At 31.3% G+C, this 17,561-nt stretch overlaps 2 protein-coding genes across 2 annotated transcripts; both read left to right on the forward strand.

Moving 5' to 3' along the window:
* Window positions 1–543: 543 nt before the first annotated feature.
* LOC101252957 (probable polygalacturonase) lies at window positions 544–7,315 on the forward strand. The gene is made up of 5 exons (XM_004251653.5): window positions 544–1,437; window positions 3,665–3,785; window positions 5,140–5,388; window positions 5,833–5,986; window positions 6,582–7,315. Exons 1-5 carry the CDS (start codon window positions 1,000–1,002, stop codon window positions 7,105–7,107), a joined length of 1,488 nt encoding a protein of 495 aa, XP_004251701.1. The 5' UTR covers window positions 544–999; the 3' UTR covers window positions 7,108–7,315.
* Window positions 7,316–12,820: 5,505 nt separating this feature from the next.
* On the forward strand, window positions 12,821–14,883 carry JAZ2 (jasmonate ZIM-domain protein 2). Its single transcript, NM_001247954.1, has 2 exons — window positions 12,821–12,977; window positions 14,282–14,883. Exons 1-2 carry the CDS (start codon window positions 12,821–12,823, stop codon window positions 14,881–14,883), a joined length of 759 nt encoding a protein of 252 aa, NP_001234883.1.
* The last annotated feature ends 2,678 nt before the right edge of the window (window positions 14,884–17,561 follow it).

Below are 17,561 nucleotides of genomic sequence, written 5' to 3' on the forward strand. Positions count from 1 at the left end.
ATTTATTTTCATAGTTTAAATATGAAAAATTGTGAAAACGTAATAGTTTAGGCATGTTTTTCTCAAGGCATATAAACATTGTCTTCAAACTTCAAACTTTGAATGTACATAAGTAAAAACTTAAACTTGTATGGAGTTGAACAAATCGACACACACATTCTATACACGACATAAGATGTGAGGCTCATATGTATTATGATACGTAGTACGTGTATAACTACTTGTTCAATTTAAAGACGCAAATGTGAAATGGGGTCCAAATAAATGTCATATTTATGTAGGGGGAAGACAAAAATACCCCCAACTAATAACTATCGTAAATGGTATATAGATACCCTCCGTCATACTATTGGGACATTGGTACCCTTACCGTTCAAAGGCTAAAACATATACGCCCTTCACTCCAGCGAAAGACGGAATCGAAACAAGTAACACAATCTTATCCATTGATCGAATATTTAGTAAATGTCGGGTCGGTGAATAAGATCATGAAACATGTATATCCGTTAATATAAAGAGTGTGTATGTCTAATTTTTTAACGACTGGGGCGCTAATGTCCTAAAAATATCACGAAAGATATTTACGTATCATTTACGACAGGTCGAATATATTTTTCTTTTTTCCCCTATTTATGTATTATGTTTCATTGTTTAACATGAACTCTATGTAAAATCCTTAATAGATTAGGCGCCTTGATTAACACTAAACCTTTTTGTGTTAATCAAAAATCAATTAACCATCAAAACTATATTGTTCTAGTCTTCTTCTTCTTCCTTTGAATGTACTCAACCATTCCACTAATCCTGACCACTACACTTCACCTTCCAATTCTTGAAACTCCATTAATGAATCTTTAAACCCCATTTGATTTCTTGATGTTTCCCACTTAGCAATTTATAGAAAGTTTAAAAATTGAATCTTTGATTGGTTCTAGGAATTGGGTTGTTCATAATTTTCTGTATTAAGATCCCAAGATTAATTCTTTTTTGGTATATTATATGGTGGAAACAGTGACATCGTCGTTTTGGTGGCGGTGGACGCAACCCCATCACCACCCACGTCGATGGGTGCCGTCAGTTTTCACCACCCACAAAGCCATTATCACTGCTGTGTGGATCGCTTTCTTGGTAACCGTTTTCTGGTGGCAGGTTGATGCTACCGCCGGAATCTTGATTTTCCGGCGGGTTTTCCCGGCGAGGGAGGTGCCGAAGTTCCGGCCGGTGGCGTTTAACTTGACGGACTTTGGTGGGGTTGGGGATGGTGTAACTGTTAATACGGAGGCGTTTGAGAAGGCAATATTAGCTATTGCTAAACTTGGGAAGAAAGGTGGAGGGCAGCTCAATGTGCCACCGGGATATTGGCTGACGGCTCCGTTTAATCTTACTAGCCATATGACTCTGTTCCTTGCTGAGGGAGCTGTTATATTGGGTATTGATGTAAGTTTTTAGCAAGTTTATTAATATGTTAATAGCATTACAAGTTTTAATCTTTGCTCAATGAACTTAGCAGGTTTCATGTTGTTGTTCTCATTTATGCTAATTGTATGTTGTTTCTTATTTGATTGTTTGGTTAGCTTTGCTTAGAACTTTGAGTTTTACATAGTGCTAATTGCTTAGTGTCTATGTTGCTTGGACTCTTCAAAAAGTTGATAGGTGTGTGTCGGATCCTTCAAAAGTAGTGCCTTTTTGAAGTATTCGACATGGATGCAGAATCATTTTTGGAGAATCCGAGCAACATAGCTCTTAGTGTTACTTTTATAACCGTGTGATTGGTGGTGTTAGGGCCAGCTTGTGCGTACTTGGACTGATTTCATGGGTATTGCTACCTCCCACCAGCACAGTTCTGTCCGTTGAGGCTAGGATAGATGGGAGGGGAATCACCAAACTAACTGTTTACTGTTACTTATGGAAGCTTTTTATGATTATTGGTGGATTGGTCAGGTAGCTTGGATTTGTATGATACTGATAGTCCAGCTAGCTTTGGATTAATTGAGTTTATTTTGGATTGATAAGAAGTGAGAGATGCTGTTGATTTCGTTAAAATCAGTAATCACTCATAATTCTCTCAAAAAAAAAACAGTATCAATCATCTGTTTTTAAGAAGACGACAAAATAGAGAGAAAGAGAACAGGAGAGCTATTTAAGTGTATTTGTGATAAAGGAGCTGAAAGCTTAAAAGCTTACAACTACTTCACTCCAACCATACCTAATCAAAAAGAAAGAAAAACTAGTTGAGTCCCAACCATGGTTTGCTAACACCTCAACTGTGCTATCCGTTTTACAGTTTCTATTATCTTGTGTGGTTGTATTTCCTAATTTATGTTTACTGTTCAGAGCTGAGGATCAGCGCAGTTTCTTGTGATTATGGTGGCTGAGAATTCCATTTGTAGTATTCTTTGTGGATAAAACTCTGGCCTTTTATATTATGATCCACCTAGCGACACCATCTCAAACGAATCCATCTTAACGTCCACATTTTTGCGACACTCGTCTTGTGGATATTTTTTCACCTCAGAACCGTTTTGTGGAACATGCTTTTCACTTTTGTCCAATGGTGAATGTAGCTAGCAAACTATGGGTTCAATTGAACCCAAAAATTTTTCTATGGAGCTTAGTAGTTTTTCAGTAAATATTATATTTGAACGTATAAGTCTAAAAGTGTAATAAGTATAGTAGTAAAATTATAAAGATTGAACCCATCAAATTAAAATTCCGAATCTTCCTCTGCTTTTGTCGGCATCCTCCTATCGCATTACACTCTCATTGCACTCATCCATTTCATCCGTCCTATTTTAATTCTGTGTTCCATCTTCATATATCTTACGGTTCTCCTAGAAGGTTCTAATATAGAGCTTAGCTATCTTCATTTTCCAACTTTTGTCAGCAAAGAGACTTTACGATCTAAAATTTTGTAGCGTTCTAGAGTCATAGCCTAGTTATCTGTACCTTTTAATTAGGTTAACAATATAAGTGATTCAAGTGCAAATCGTTCCAGTGGACTAGCCAAATGGAAAGCTGGTTCTGCTTTCTGGAAACGAGAGTAAAAAAGAAGAAGCCAATAGACTGTTCTTCATAAACAATTTTTCTAGCACACACTAATCTGATTCATCCAAAACCAAATCCAAATATGCACTGTTGAAAAGCAAAACAAGACAATCATTACTCAACAGTTTTCAGATCGAATTGCCGAGTGTGTGTATCTCTGTGTGTGTGCTTGTCATTGTAGGGGAATTTTCCTGGAAATAACAGATAGGAGGAAGTGCTTTAGAATAGCCCTGTTGCATACAAAATATGAATTCCTTACAAACGAATTGGTTGGTCCGACTAGTTTAACTTAAGAAATTATCCATTTACTTGTCAGTTCCGAGCAATGTTGTGTAGGGAACATTTTATGTGGAGACAGTTTTGCCTGCAAACTTCACTTTTGTTTGCTAGTTATAATTGGCAAAAGGAAAGTGTCACTACGTTGACATTTTTCTGCCAACTTATGGAAATATTGTTCTCTCGCAATTATTTTCTCTACTATCAAAATAACTTGATAATGTCTCATCTGGAACATGAGTAACCTTCCTTAGTTTGAAGCCTGCTTTTTCATCTTTTAGTAGAGAACTAACGGCAGCTATTTTACTTCTGTATTTCTATTTGTATTTATGGCATTCAACAGGATGAGAAGTACTGGCCTCTCATGCCTCCCTTACCTTCATATGGGTATGGAAGAGAGCATCGTGGACCACGCTATGGAAGTTTAATCCATGGACAAAAACTGAAAGACGTGATAATCACAGGTGCTTTTGACTCTGACTCAGTTTGAAATTATAGCTTCTCAAAAACAGCTCAATGTTTTAAAATTTTGAAGTCCTTGATTTATGTCTTTTATTTTTTATTAGAAACAGCCTCTCTACCCCCACCAAGGTAGGGTTAGGTCTGTGTACATCCTACTCTCCCCAGACCCCACTTGAGGGATTGTACTAGCTATGTAGTTAGTTGTATTGTTATCCTTTTGATGATTTCTTGCTATAAGTGTTGTTTTTGCTGGAAATTTGAATCTGTTTTTGGATCTTATTTTCTGTAAGTTAAGTGATCCAAATCATTGAGATTGCTCAGGTTGCAAGTCCATGTATGATTCTATTGTCATAGTTTTCCTCCAGTTGCTGGTGCTTAGTCAATAATTGCTCCATAAGCACTACTAAAGAGTTTCTTTTATAGTATTATTGTAATCGAAATTATTGTCTCTTAAATGAAGGGAACTTTGGGGAGAAAGCAGGGGTGGGCATAAAAACCAGACCAAACTAATTCGGTTGGGTTCTCGGTTTTAGTGTCCTGTTATTTTGGTTAGCCGAAGAACCGAGCTTTCAGACACCAGAACTCTGTTTTCCTTGCTTTGTCTTTCATCTTATTGCCATTGATTCGATTTAACTGTTAACTTTACAACAACATACACTTGTGATTGTGCTTCTTGTTGATTGTCCTATGTTCTAATTATTGGCATTGCGAAGATCTTGGTGTGTTATCAAACATATACAGTGAACTGTGTAGGCAAAGTTGATATTCAAATCATTTCATATCCAAAATATGAAGTAATGCTTCATGTAACTTGCTATATGAAGTTAAAAAGGCTATATGAGCAGAATTCACATCATCTCGCATATTCAAAAGCAAATTACCCTTTTTTTCTAGGCATTAAGGGAGTACTAATCATACTGAACCAAATTTGAAAAAATCAAACCGAACTAATTTTGGTTCAGTGTTTGATATGTACCAATGAAGAACCAAAAACCGAAGAAACGCCCACCCCTAGGAGAAAGAGATGATCCAAAGTTCTCTTGGTGCCAAAATTGGAAGTGTTGTTTTCTTAATGATTCCATCTTCGTAAAAACTTCAGAGATATTTGGCAAAACGAAACTTAACGTCTTCATTTATGGTTGCTTAATTGATTCTGCCTTCATACATTCAGTGATATTCTTTAGAAGATGTTCTGCATGTTTCTTAAGAGGTTTAGTAATGATGAAGGCATCTTTTACCTACTACATGCTCAAAATAACTTGGCAGATTTTCTAGATTGAAGTATTCTGAATGCTTGTGAAAGTATGCGGGAACAACCGCTGGATCTAATATTGCATATGTTGTTTCCATTAACAGGGCATAATGGTACAATTAATGGGCAGGGTCAAGCATGGTGGAAGAAATTCCGGCAGAAGCTTCTTAACCATTCCCGAGGACCGCTCGTGCAGATCATGTGGTCTACTGACATCCTAATATCAAATATAACTTTACAAGATTCTCCCTTTTGGACACTCCATCCATATGACTGCAAGAATGTAACAATCAGGAATGTTACAATCCTGGCACCCATTGCTGGGGCTCCGAATACTGATGGCATAGATCCAGGTGAGTCTTTGATAGGTTTAAATATATCTTAGGGTTAGTTAAGACATAGCCAACATAGATATATCTATTTTGCTATCATATTTTCCCTGCTTCAAAAACTTCTCTTCTGAATCGAGGGTCTATTGGAAACAGCCACCCTACCCCACAAAGGTAGGGGTAAGGTCTGCGTACATTCTACCCTTCCCAGACCCCACTTGTGGGACTTCATTGGGTATGTTGTTGTTAGTTAAGCAGCTCAAGTTTTGACATATTAATTTGCTATATCTTTCAGTTCAATGCGATCCTTTTTTGCAAAAAAATTAAGTTCTGAACAGGGTTTTGCTGAAATGTGAATCTGATGTTGACATTACTCTAATATCCACTCTTGATACTTTCTTATACTTCTTATTTTCTGTTACCAGCCCCTCAGTATAAGCTTCTAATGTATTTTAATGGAGTGATCAGATTCTTGTGAAGATGTGTTGATAGAGAACTGTTACATCAGCGTTGGTGATGATGGCATCGCAATAAAGAGTGGATGGGATCAGTATGGAATTGCTTATGGACGACCTTCAAAGAATATACTCATTCGAAACCTTGTCATTCGTTCCAATGTCAGGTGAGGTTTCCATATAGGCATGATCATTTACATTGCTTTCATGATTGGATGTGTCTGAGAACAATTGCATCCGGGGGTGTTATAGATGTTCAAAAAATCAAATCCCTTTTTTCCTTTCGTACATTTGAGCAAATGTTCTTTGAACATTGACAGTTGGCCTGCTGGTCAGCCACTTGTTGGTTTGATGAGGCATAACCTTTTTTTGGTCAACGATCATTTTAGTAACGTCTTGCAACTATTACCGGACTGAAGTTGAGTTGATTGATGATTGAAGGCGTAACACATAAAGAGACACTCAGACTTCAAACTTTGAGAGTACACATATAGACACCTCAACATGTATTCCATTGTGTCAGTTAAACACTCCAACTTACAAAGTGATCATCTAGACACCTCCAAAAATTGTGTCACGTCAGCTTAGGGTGTCCGCGAGACATAATGGGGGACGAGTTGGAGTATTTAGTTGTCAGTTGAGGTGTCTAGATGTGCCCTCTCAAAGTTGGATGGCTTGCCAGTGGAGGCCATGTTTGAGTACATATTTATGATTTATGCCAATATATTACTAGGATCTAACTCTGGGTGAGCTACATTGCAGTGCTGGTGTATCAATAGGAAGTGAGATGTCTGGTGGAGTGTCAAATGTCACTGTGGAAAACCTCTTTATCTGGAACTCAAGACGTGCTGTACGCATCAAAACAGCACCTGGAAGAGGAGGATACGTTCGAGATATAACATACAAGAACTTGACATTTGAAAACGTTAGGGTGGGAATCGTCATCAAAACAGATTACAATGAACATGCTGACGAGAGTTTTGACCCCAAAGCTGTCCCATTACTGGAAAACATAAGCTACACAACAATCCACGGTGAGGGAGTTCGCGTGCCTGTTCAAATCCACGGTAGCAAAGAAATCTGGGTGAGAAACGTCACTTTTAGAGATATGTCGATTGGGTTAACATACAAGAAGAAGCATATATTCCAGTGTGCTTACGTTCAAGGTCGTGTTATAGGGACTATCTTCCCTGCTCCTTGCAAGAACCTCGATCTATATGACGAACAAGGACATCTGATCAGACGTTCTGATGCTCAAAACGCAACAGACATAGATTATGACATTTGAACTGATTCCACGGAATGCCTTCATAGCGGGAGCTTAGTGCACCGGGCAGTGTTTTATTTTATTTTCTCATTACATTTTGTTCTCTGCATTATACATACAGAACCAAGTCCCTTTTGATGTATTCAAAAAACCCACAGATCCAATGTAAAGAACACTTCCTTTGTTCCTGTACAGAATCTTAGTTCCATCAAAGTAATGTTTTTAACTAGTCCTTTTTGGTTACATTGTTTTGGCAATCGTCATGCGTTCAAGCTATGAAAATATCCTCTAGCAGAAATGTTCTGTAAGGTTGCAAATATAATAGATTCTTGTGATTCGGCTCTTCATCGAGTCCTGTATCTAGTGCACCAGACTCATTTTTTTCTTTTTTACATTAGTTTGGCTATTGTCAGGGGCACAAGCTATGGAAACACCCTCTCGCAGAATTGATCATTGTAGTCCGTTCCTTTCTCCGACTTTGCATGTATCGGAGTTCAGTGCACAGGGCTACCTTTTTTATACTAGTTTTGGTTATTGTCACCGATTCGAGCAGTGGAAACACTCTTGTAGAAATACAAGATAAGGCTGCATATGATAAAATTTTTGTGGTTCAACTTTTCTTTGAATTTCACGCATAGTGAAAACTTAGTGTATCAATTTTAATTTTTTAAACATTAACTTGGCTATTATTGGATTAAAATCAAAGTGACATATTTCTTTTATTACTATTATTTTCGTTAAATTATTTTTTATCAAATATTTGACGAAAATAAAAAAAAATATTCACAAAGAAAGAAGAATACTCAAGAATATATAAATCGAATCCTTATCGATAAACATGACTTTTAAATTTTTATAAAATCAATTAATTTAAATTTTAATAAAATAATATTATTAGTAGGAAAGAAGATTTTACATATAATTGTTTTTTTTTTTAATCTTCTCTTTTTCCAGGAAGTTACACTTTTGCACAATTTTCAAATATAGGAAAGTGCTTGGAAATTGTTTAACTCCATTAAGATAAATGTGGTGGTTAAAAAATTTGTCTTCTTCCCTATAAAAAAGAATATATTAAAGATATTATAATAATCATAATTTTAAAAAAAATAGATTAAAAATTTTACTCAACAATCTAGATTCTTTAAGCATTACTTTTGCAACAATAAATTAAAACATTGGAGTATTTTTTAACATAATTTAACTACTTTCAATTAGATATTAGTAGTAGAATTTGTTTTCGTATCAATTTTAGATTCGTGTTGAATAAAAGAATCTATAACTAAAGAGCTTATTCATTTCCAAAATTTATATTTAAAATTTATGTCTAAAGATGGAATATGAATTTCATCGAGTTCACTTATAAATATCGTAAACAAGATTTTCCATCTTAATATAACGATAACTAGGATTTACACTGAGAATATATTTTACATTATCTACTTTATAAGATTTTTTTTAATTATAGATCAATAACTCAAAGTAAGTTTTTTAATTAATATTTATAGTTAAATATCACAAAATCAAAAAATATATATTAAAAATTATACTTTTGTTATATTTTTGAAAAAAAAGTAGAAAGGAATAAGTTGAAAGGTCATTGTTTGAAGATGTTTCCTCGAAACATCACCAAGTGTACAACTCTATCTAGATTCCATTTTCTTTTCGTGTTCGATATTTATATTGTTTTATATAATATTTAATATTTGATATTTTTAAAAATATTTTTTTATTTCTTCAGACTTCAGTTATAAAATCTTGTGAGATATGTTATTATCGTTATATTTACAATATAAACTTAATATATTTAAGTAAAAATAACATAATCTTATTCCGTTCACCGCGATCCTCGGCGACTCATATGTACTGAATGCCTCGTGCAACATGTGTTAGCACTATATTTATTATTATATAATTCTCTTTTTCTTTTTTTTTTAGATATTTATAATTCATTGTCCTATTTTGTGTCCACTTTTTTTTTTCTCTTGAATTATTTCAAACATGTACAAACTCATTTATTCTTGTTTGAAAATAATAAATATTACGTGGACATGTATTATGATAGAATAGTCGAAGTTTTTTCATATTTAATTAGAAGTTTAGTTTTGAGTTTAAATTTTTAAAAGTAAAAATAGTCAATTAAAAGAGCATTCTCTAGAAATGTGTGTATAATTAATACACGAATTTATGAAAATTAAATAACATTTATATATACATTAAGATATTTACTAAATATGTATATTGACTTGAGATCATAATAAGAATTCATAAACGTAATTGCCTTAATACGTAGGCTTTGTTGTGTTTCATTTGCTTATTACTGATTGCGATTGTTCATATTTGACTCCTAAAAAAAATAATTATTTTAATGATAATATAAATTAACAATATAAAACTATTATCATGATTATTCGACCTAATGATTAAAAACACGTTTAAAGTATTATTTTTTTGTGAGTTTCTCGTATTTATTATAAAAATTGTTTCTTTTCTCGCATGAACTATTATAATATTTCATTTTCTTACCTAAACTATCATCTATGTATTAAAACACATATCGAAGTTTAACTAAATATATTAATATCTATCTATTATTTCCTCTTCATATCTTAACTATTATCATTTATTTAAAGTAGATGTGTTTTTAATATGAAAAAACACTTGTTCAAATTAAAAAATATATAATTGAAAATTATGATATAAAACTCGTAAGAACATGACAATTTAATATTATTGATATTATTAGTGGTGTGCTAGAGTGAAGTAAAGATTATATGCTAAGCTTAATTAAAAAACATTATTTAATAAATCACAATTAATATATAGGCTATAGACTATAGCTTTTAGGTGAAGGACTTATATATTATTTAAATCATAAGTGGAAAAAAATAAGAAAAATTCGAGAATATATTAGACCAAATCAACAACACGTTATTACTAATTATTTCTTATAATAAAATAATTCAAGCACTCAAAAAAAGAATTTGGAGTCAATAATTATTATTTATAAAAATATTTTAGAGTCAACTAAGTTGGGACCATGAACTCAAATAAGTCATATTCTGCGGAATTTCCATTTAATTAAAATATTTTTTGTACTATTTTTGTTTCTCAAAAAAAATTTTATATAGTTCCAATTTTATGTCAAACACGTTATTGGATAAAATGAAATTCTAGGAAAAAAAAACTTGACTTTTCTAGTGTTAATTTTGTTTATTTTTTATGTTGAATAAGTAAACGATCCAAATTAATCATTTTTACGTACTTTGATAATATCATAGAGATAGGTTATTACATATTAATCCATTTATAATTTTTTTTTCTTCGTTTATTTTTATTTATCTGGTATTACAAATAAAAAGATCATGATAAAAAAGATATTTGAACTATTACTTATTAATGAATTTCACATTTCAGCTATCGACTAATAAATTTCGAGGCTTGTTTTAATTCATATATGATAATAGTTTCGATAAGAAAAAAAAGAATAACAGATAGTTAATATGTGAAACTCGAAAAAAAATTGATCCGATGTAATTTTTCATTGTTTTAACTCACAAGTAAATTTTTGTTTTATTTGTTCACTTTAGCATATCGAAGACAAAACACTATTCCTTTCCCTTTGGTATAGTATCACCTTACCGATATAATATTTATTTCAAATCAATAAATGTATAATCATTAATATGAATATACAATAACATCATTTAAACATGATAAATTAATGTATATATTCACTCTATTAAATTATTTAAATACAAGAAATTACATTAAATTAATATAAATAACTAATGATGATAATAATAAATGTATAATCGTTAATATGAATATACAATAACATCATTTAAACATGATAAGTTAATGTATATATTCACTCTATCAAATTATTTAAATACAAGAAATTACATTAAATTAATATAAATAACTAATGATGATAAATACTTTTTCGATCTCAAAATATATCACGAGTAAAATGGTGTTAAATTTTAAATAAATGGTACTACAACTTTAATGGCCCTTTATGTACTAGCCACTATTTAATATGTCACGAGTAAAATGGTACAACATTAATGGTGTTAGATTTTAAATACATTGATGGAGGCCACATGAATTTACCTTTTTTTAACTTTACTATATGTGGATATAAATCTATCTATCTCTTAATTCTTCTCTTGTAATATTTTTACGTAATTCGAGGATAACGTATTTTTCAAACGAGAATAATGGGAATATTATTGAGATTATTTATTCTTCGTAAAAGGATTTCTTCAGATTTTATCAAGAAAAGTTTGATTACATTTTACTTACACAAAATAATTTTTAGCAACAATAAATATATATTAACAAAGCGTGCTAGCGTCGCACGCGTCTTTATTAATATTAATTACTTATCTTTGAATTTTAATATCGTTATAGACATTAGCGACATTTATGAAGAATGTTAATTATCTCCTAAAAAATACATTTAGTAGCAATTTATCTATTATCACTTAAATACCATTTTTTATACGATTTTTGTGATCAATATTTTATGAATTTATAGACTTTTTTATGCATATTCAAGAGAGGTAGGGTTTAGGTAAATTAAAATAGTCCTGAGAATTCTTATTGAATTAGAATTTTCTGATGGAATCTCACAAAATTCACCATCTGATTAATATAAATAATATTTTTATATTTAAGTTTAAACATACTTAAATAAAAGAAAGTTATCGAAGAGTTAAATATTCAATCAATAATCATTCAATTTATAGTAATTAGTCATTAACCAATTTTGATTCTTCTTGATTAACTTTAGTGATCCAACTATAAATGTGTTGCGTCCTAAATATTGTTTTAATTTTTAGAGTATTTCTTTCCTAGAAGTTACCACTATCACACTTTTAAATAAGTGTTAACCACAAAATATCAATCAAAATTAAGTATAAGTGTAGTGATAATTTTTTTTATTTAATTCGATATTAAATGAAAGAAAGAGGTATGAAAGAAAAAAGAAACTAGGGGAAAGTTGAAAAAAAAAAAGAGTGGAATCTTATTAGCTCAATCATTGATTATTTAAATTTTATATAATATTAAAACGCTTGACTATTTTATCTACAAAAAAAATTTGAACAAAATTTATTCTTCTTTATAATCAAACATGTAAAAATATTTTTTTTATATGAGCGACGATATGATTCAATCTCAACATCTATATCTGCTAAAATATATAATCATTTCGTTAAAAGATTTAAAATATTAATCGTATTATCAACGTCTTGTTGATAAATATTCGATATCCCAACTTCAAATCTCCTCTCTCGTTTTCCCTTCTCGGACCCGCGAAAGGGCAAATATAGTAAATATAAAGAAGAATAAGGGCAATTTAGTAAAATACAAGGTAACCAAGGAACACGCAATATACAGTGTTTTCTTTTGTTTTTCCCAAGAAAATAATACAAAACGTGTTTGAAATATGTCTTTTTACTTTTTTTGTTCTTTTTCTTTTGTCATTTAATTATTTCATTTCCTTTTCAAAATCAAACACAAAACTAATTCAAACAAACATGTGTTTCTCATTAATAATTATATAAAAAAAATTATTAAAAAAAAAAAAGCCATACCCCACCACCCCAACCCCTTATATATACACATTATACTCAAAACAAAAAATTATTCATCCAAACAGTTCACAAAAAAGCATTTCTTGATATTTCAACTTTCTCAAATATTTCATTTTTTTGGCCGGAAAAACAAGATGGGGTCATCGGAAAATATGGATTCCGGCAAGGTGACCGGACAGAAATCTCAGTTTTCTCAGACTTGTAACCTTTTGAGTCAATTCTTGAAGAAAAAAGGTTCTGTTGGAGATCTTAATAATCTTGGTATCTACAAAACTACTTTTGAATCAACTGGTATGTTCTTTTTTAAATTTTTTTTTGAACTTTATTTATGTTTTTATGAATCATTATTTGCTATTATAATGTTTTTGGTTGTAAAGATTGAAGCTTTATTGGTTTTGGGAGTATGTATTCATGTTTCTTGTTGCAAAGATAGTACTCTGGTTGGTTTTGTGAAACTTTTCGAGTTTCGAGATTTGAATAAGCGTATGTTTGACCGTAAAGTTTTCATATATCTTTTAATTATTTTGAGTTATAGTAAACTTTATAAATTTCATTTTAAAAACTCTATAGATTCCGGGCATAAGTTCTCGGTCAAACTTAAACTATTTGGCTTTTAGAAAACGAACGGTGTCACGTAAATTGAGACGAGAAAAACTGTTTTTGGTTGTTGAAAGGATTTGTTCATGTTTCTGGTTGCAAGATTGTAGCTTTTTTGGTTTTGGGGAGTATATGTTCATGTTTGTTGTTGCAAAGATTGTAGCTTTTGGGATTTTTGAAAGGATTTTTTCATGTTTATGGTTGCAAAGATTGTAGCTTTTGGGTTTTCTTTGAAGTATTTATTGTTCGAAAACAACCTCTCTGTCTGTTAAGATCTGTGTATAATCTATTCTTCCTATAGCACCTAGCGAGATTTCACTGGGTATATTGTTGTTGTATTTTTGGTTGCAATGACTTAGAGTAGGTTTGGTCGTAGATTTTGAAGTTGAAACTTTTGAGTTTTTGAAGTTTTGTTTGGATGCGTGTTTTACTTGAAACTAATTGAAGTGTTGTGAGAGAAAGAAGAAAGTCCGGGATTAGTTTTTGGAAACTTGAAAATATTCGAAGATCTGATAATATTTCATAATCAAGTAGATATTTGACGATTAAATTTCAAAATCTATGTTTTTGTTGCAAAGATGTGTCACAAGTCTATTAACAAGTTCGACATAACTCAATAATTTTGGTTAAAACTTTTTATTTGTGTTTAATTTTTTTACTTAATATGTAAATAGTACTAATTAATAGAACATTAAACTATCTTTTCTGAACTTCATAACTCATAAAATCGAAATCCTAACTCCGCCTCTCCCTTTTTGGTTTTTAGAAGTAGTTTTTCATGTTTCTAAATCCAAAGAGCTACTAGTTTGTCTACAAGTTCGACACAGCTCAATAGCTTTGATCTAAACTTAAAAACTTTAAAACACAAATCTCGAAAATCCTCATAAACTCGAAATTCTAATTCTGCTATGTTCTTTATGTTTCTGGTTACAAAGATTGTAATTTTTTGTGTTTTGGTTTATGAAACTGATTGAACTTTCCATGTTTCTTGAAAACAGGATCTCAACAAACAGCTACTACCACCACAACTACTATGAATTTGTTACCAATGATTGAGAAATCAAGTGATTCATCGTCGTCATCGTCGTCCGTTGAAACAAATCCTCAAAAACCCATGAATCTTTTCCCTCAAGAATTTGATTTCTCCAAAGAACAATCCACAAAAAAGACAGAATCTTGGAAACCTGATCAACCAGAGAAGGCACAAATGACCATTTTTTATGGTGGACAAGTCATTGTTTTTGATGATTTTCCAGCTGATAAAGCAAATGAAATCATGAAGTTAGCCAACAAACAGAACCCCACAAACAATTTCACTTATCCTATGATCAAGAATCAAAAAACAGCTGATCAATCTGGTGTGAGTTTTGGTAACAAATTGATTCAAGAACTTCCTAAACTGTCAATGCCACAGCCTTCTGTTGCTGATTTACCAATCGCGAGACGGAATTCACTTACAAGATTCTTGGAGAAAAGGAAAGATAGAGTAACATCAATTGCACCATACCAAATCTCCAACAACAAGAAATCCAAGAATGAGGATAACAAAGCATGGTTGGGATTAGGTGCTCAATTTGTTAAAACTGAGCAATATTTCTAGTTACTATTCTTGTTTTTTTTTTGTTTTGTTTTCATTTTTGATTATTGAAGAAGGGAAGTCTTGGTGTGACGTAACTGGTAAAAGTTAGTGTTATGTGGACCAGGAGGTAACAGGTTCGAGCTGTGGAAAGCAAAAGGACTGTCACAGAGAGCTTAGTACACCAGACTGCCCTGATGATTATAGGCCTATTGCTTTGATATACTACTATTAGATAACCAAGTTTTTGGTTTTTTTTAGTTGGTTTCGAGATTGATTGAAGCCACTTTGATCTAACTATGAAATACTATTTTTAACATTTTTTTTTTTGTAATCAAGACTATGTTTGTTATTAAGTACTTTATTATATTTATATATATATATGTAATATTATTTAAATTCATTAAGGTTCATTGATTTTGTTTATAGTGTCTTAAGGCAAGTTACTTTTGTCTTTCTATTTTTTTTGTGTTGAGATTTTCTTGTATGGCTCTAGGGCTTTTTTCTTGAAATAAAACAATAAATTGATATCATTTCCAAGATTTGAATTTATGAGATGAGTTTGAATTCTTCAAAAATGTAAATTGGCTCATGTGAATCCTCTAGTAGTAATATACTTTGGAGGATCTGAAACGAATATAAATTTCGAGCAATATAGACTCAAAATCGTAGGTTCAAAAATCATACGAGATTAGAGTTCGATGAAAAGAATACAAGTTGTTAGGTGATTTGTCTAATCTTAATGTGCAAAGTTATTTGGTATACGGTAAAATAGTCAGTTATGCGATTGACTGATCTAGACATCACAGTTATTAAAAACGAAATGCATATACAAAAAAAGTATATAAACTAAAAAATGTGAATGAAATTATAATCAACAAGGTACACCTATAAGTAGGGTAAGGTCAAAGATGCCTGCTAGAAATTTTATATTATGATTTATAATTTTGATATGTGTTTCACATGATATGTTAATAATGTATAATTGATTTGGTATATGACCATATTGTTGGCCATCCAATAATTTGACCAAATACAGAATTTTCAGAAAATTTTGCACATGTTGCTTTGCTCTTCTTGGCCAAACTCTAATAATGTTTACAATACCTAATTAAAGTTATAAATTGGTGGCTTTTCTTCGTTCAATTAAATCCACACGTTATAATTAGGAAAATGAAATGACGTCCTGACTTGATACGAAATCAAGATTCCTTATGATTTACATCAACGATAGTATTGAGTGGCAAGAGATAGATTGAAATTTTAGATTCAAACTCTATAATAACGTATATTTTACTTAGCAATTTCTTATTTTAATTTTTTTTTTAATTCAATTGAAAAGGCCATTTAACTAAAGAACATTTGTAATGTGACCATAAAACATATTTATCTCCCCTCAACTTTGACCAAATCTTTCCTTTCACATTCTTACATTCACCCCCCCCCCCCCCTCACGATTTTAAAAGTCGAGCGAAATTTCAATACAACCTTTTTTAGTCCCGCTGGAGAGGGAGACCTCATATTATATCAACATCTCTTTTGGTTATTCAGTCATCTAGAAGTGTATGTATATTTCTATTCTATTTGGATTCAGTATCATAAGTCATATCGTTTTTATTTTAAGGCCTAAGATTTTCTCTCCGGACATCTTTCTTTTATTTAAATTATTGATCTCATATCTATAAGGAGGGAGTTCTGCGTTCACTATTAAGCCTACCCCGTCCATTCCTTTCAAGCTTGATGAATTTTCTCTTATTATAAATTTCATTGTTGTCGACCCCTTACCACCATAACCCCTAACAACAACAACAATGTCATCGAAATCTCATAAAGTGAAGTCTAGAAAGGGTAGAATGTATGCATACCTTTGAAAGATTGTTTTCCAAAGACTCTCTACTTAAGCAAAACAAAACAGTAATTAAAAGAAAGAACGTGACAACTTATAATAAAGTAATCATAATATCAACAATAAGGACCTTAATACATTAAACTATGTTAGTCAGAAACAACATCAATGACTACAAGAAAATGCTAATACAACGACCGATAAGAAGCTACGTCCATCCTAAAACTGGAACATTCTAGAAATAAAAACACGTAATAACTATCTACTAACTTTTTACCCTTATCCGCAATCTCCAAACCTTCTGCCCTACCACCACCACCCAAAACCACTAAAAAAAAAGAAGAAAAAATCCACAAACATGATTTTTGCCTCATTTTTTTAATTTAATAATTAAAAGGTCCACTATTAACCCCCACTCTAAAGAAAAGAATAAATAGAAAAGAAGATTAAAATCCACCGTCTTAGCCACCACACGGTTTTGAATAATAAAACACAGACAAAAACTATTTTTTAAAAAGAAAAATAATAAATAAACACAATTCTTTTATCTTTAACTAAAATTTCGAATTTAATCAATAATAATAACAACAATATTCAATATATATCTATAAATAAGGCTTAAAAAAGGTATAATACCTCTAACATTTTCGATAAACACTAAACTTTGAGAAAAAAGAGGGACAAAAAATAATAATTAGCACATTATATATTAAAGGAAAGATTTTTAAATATATATTATTCATATCTGAATTAATCGAGTCAATACAGACCGAATAATGAAGAATTATAAGTATGCCTATATTTAAAAACGTGGTGATAAAAGAAAGACATAGCCAAGTGGGCAGACAAATATTAG

Source organism: Solanum lycopersicum, chromosome 12, assembly GCF_036512215.1.
Source record: "Solanum lycopersicum chromosome 12, SLM_r2.1".
Taxonomy (NCBI): Eukaryota; Viridiplantae; Streptophyta; class Magnoliopsida; order Solanales; family Solanaceae; genus Solanum; species Solanum lycopersicum.

Coding starts and splice junctions, on each gene's coding strand:
- LOC101252957 (XM_004251653.5), top strand. CDS start 1,000: ATGGTGGAAACAGTGACATCGTCGTTTTGGTGGCGGTGGACGCAACCC. Junction 1,438..3,664: donor CTGTTATATTGGGTATTGAT/GTAAGTTTTTAG, acceptor GGCATTCAACAG/GATGAGAAGTACTGGCCTCT. Junction 3,786..5,139: donor GAAAGACGTGATAATCACAG/GTGCTTTTGACT, acceptor TTCCATTAACAG/GGCATAATGGTACAATTAAT.
- JAZ2 (NM_001247954.1), top strand. CDS start 12,821: ATGGGGTCATCGGAAAATATGGATTCCGGCAAGGTGACCGGACAGAAA. Junction 12,978..14,281: donor AACTACTTTTGAATCAACTG/GTATGTTCTTTT, acceptor TCTTGAAAACAG/GATCTCAACAAACAGCTACT.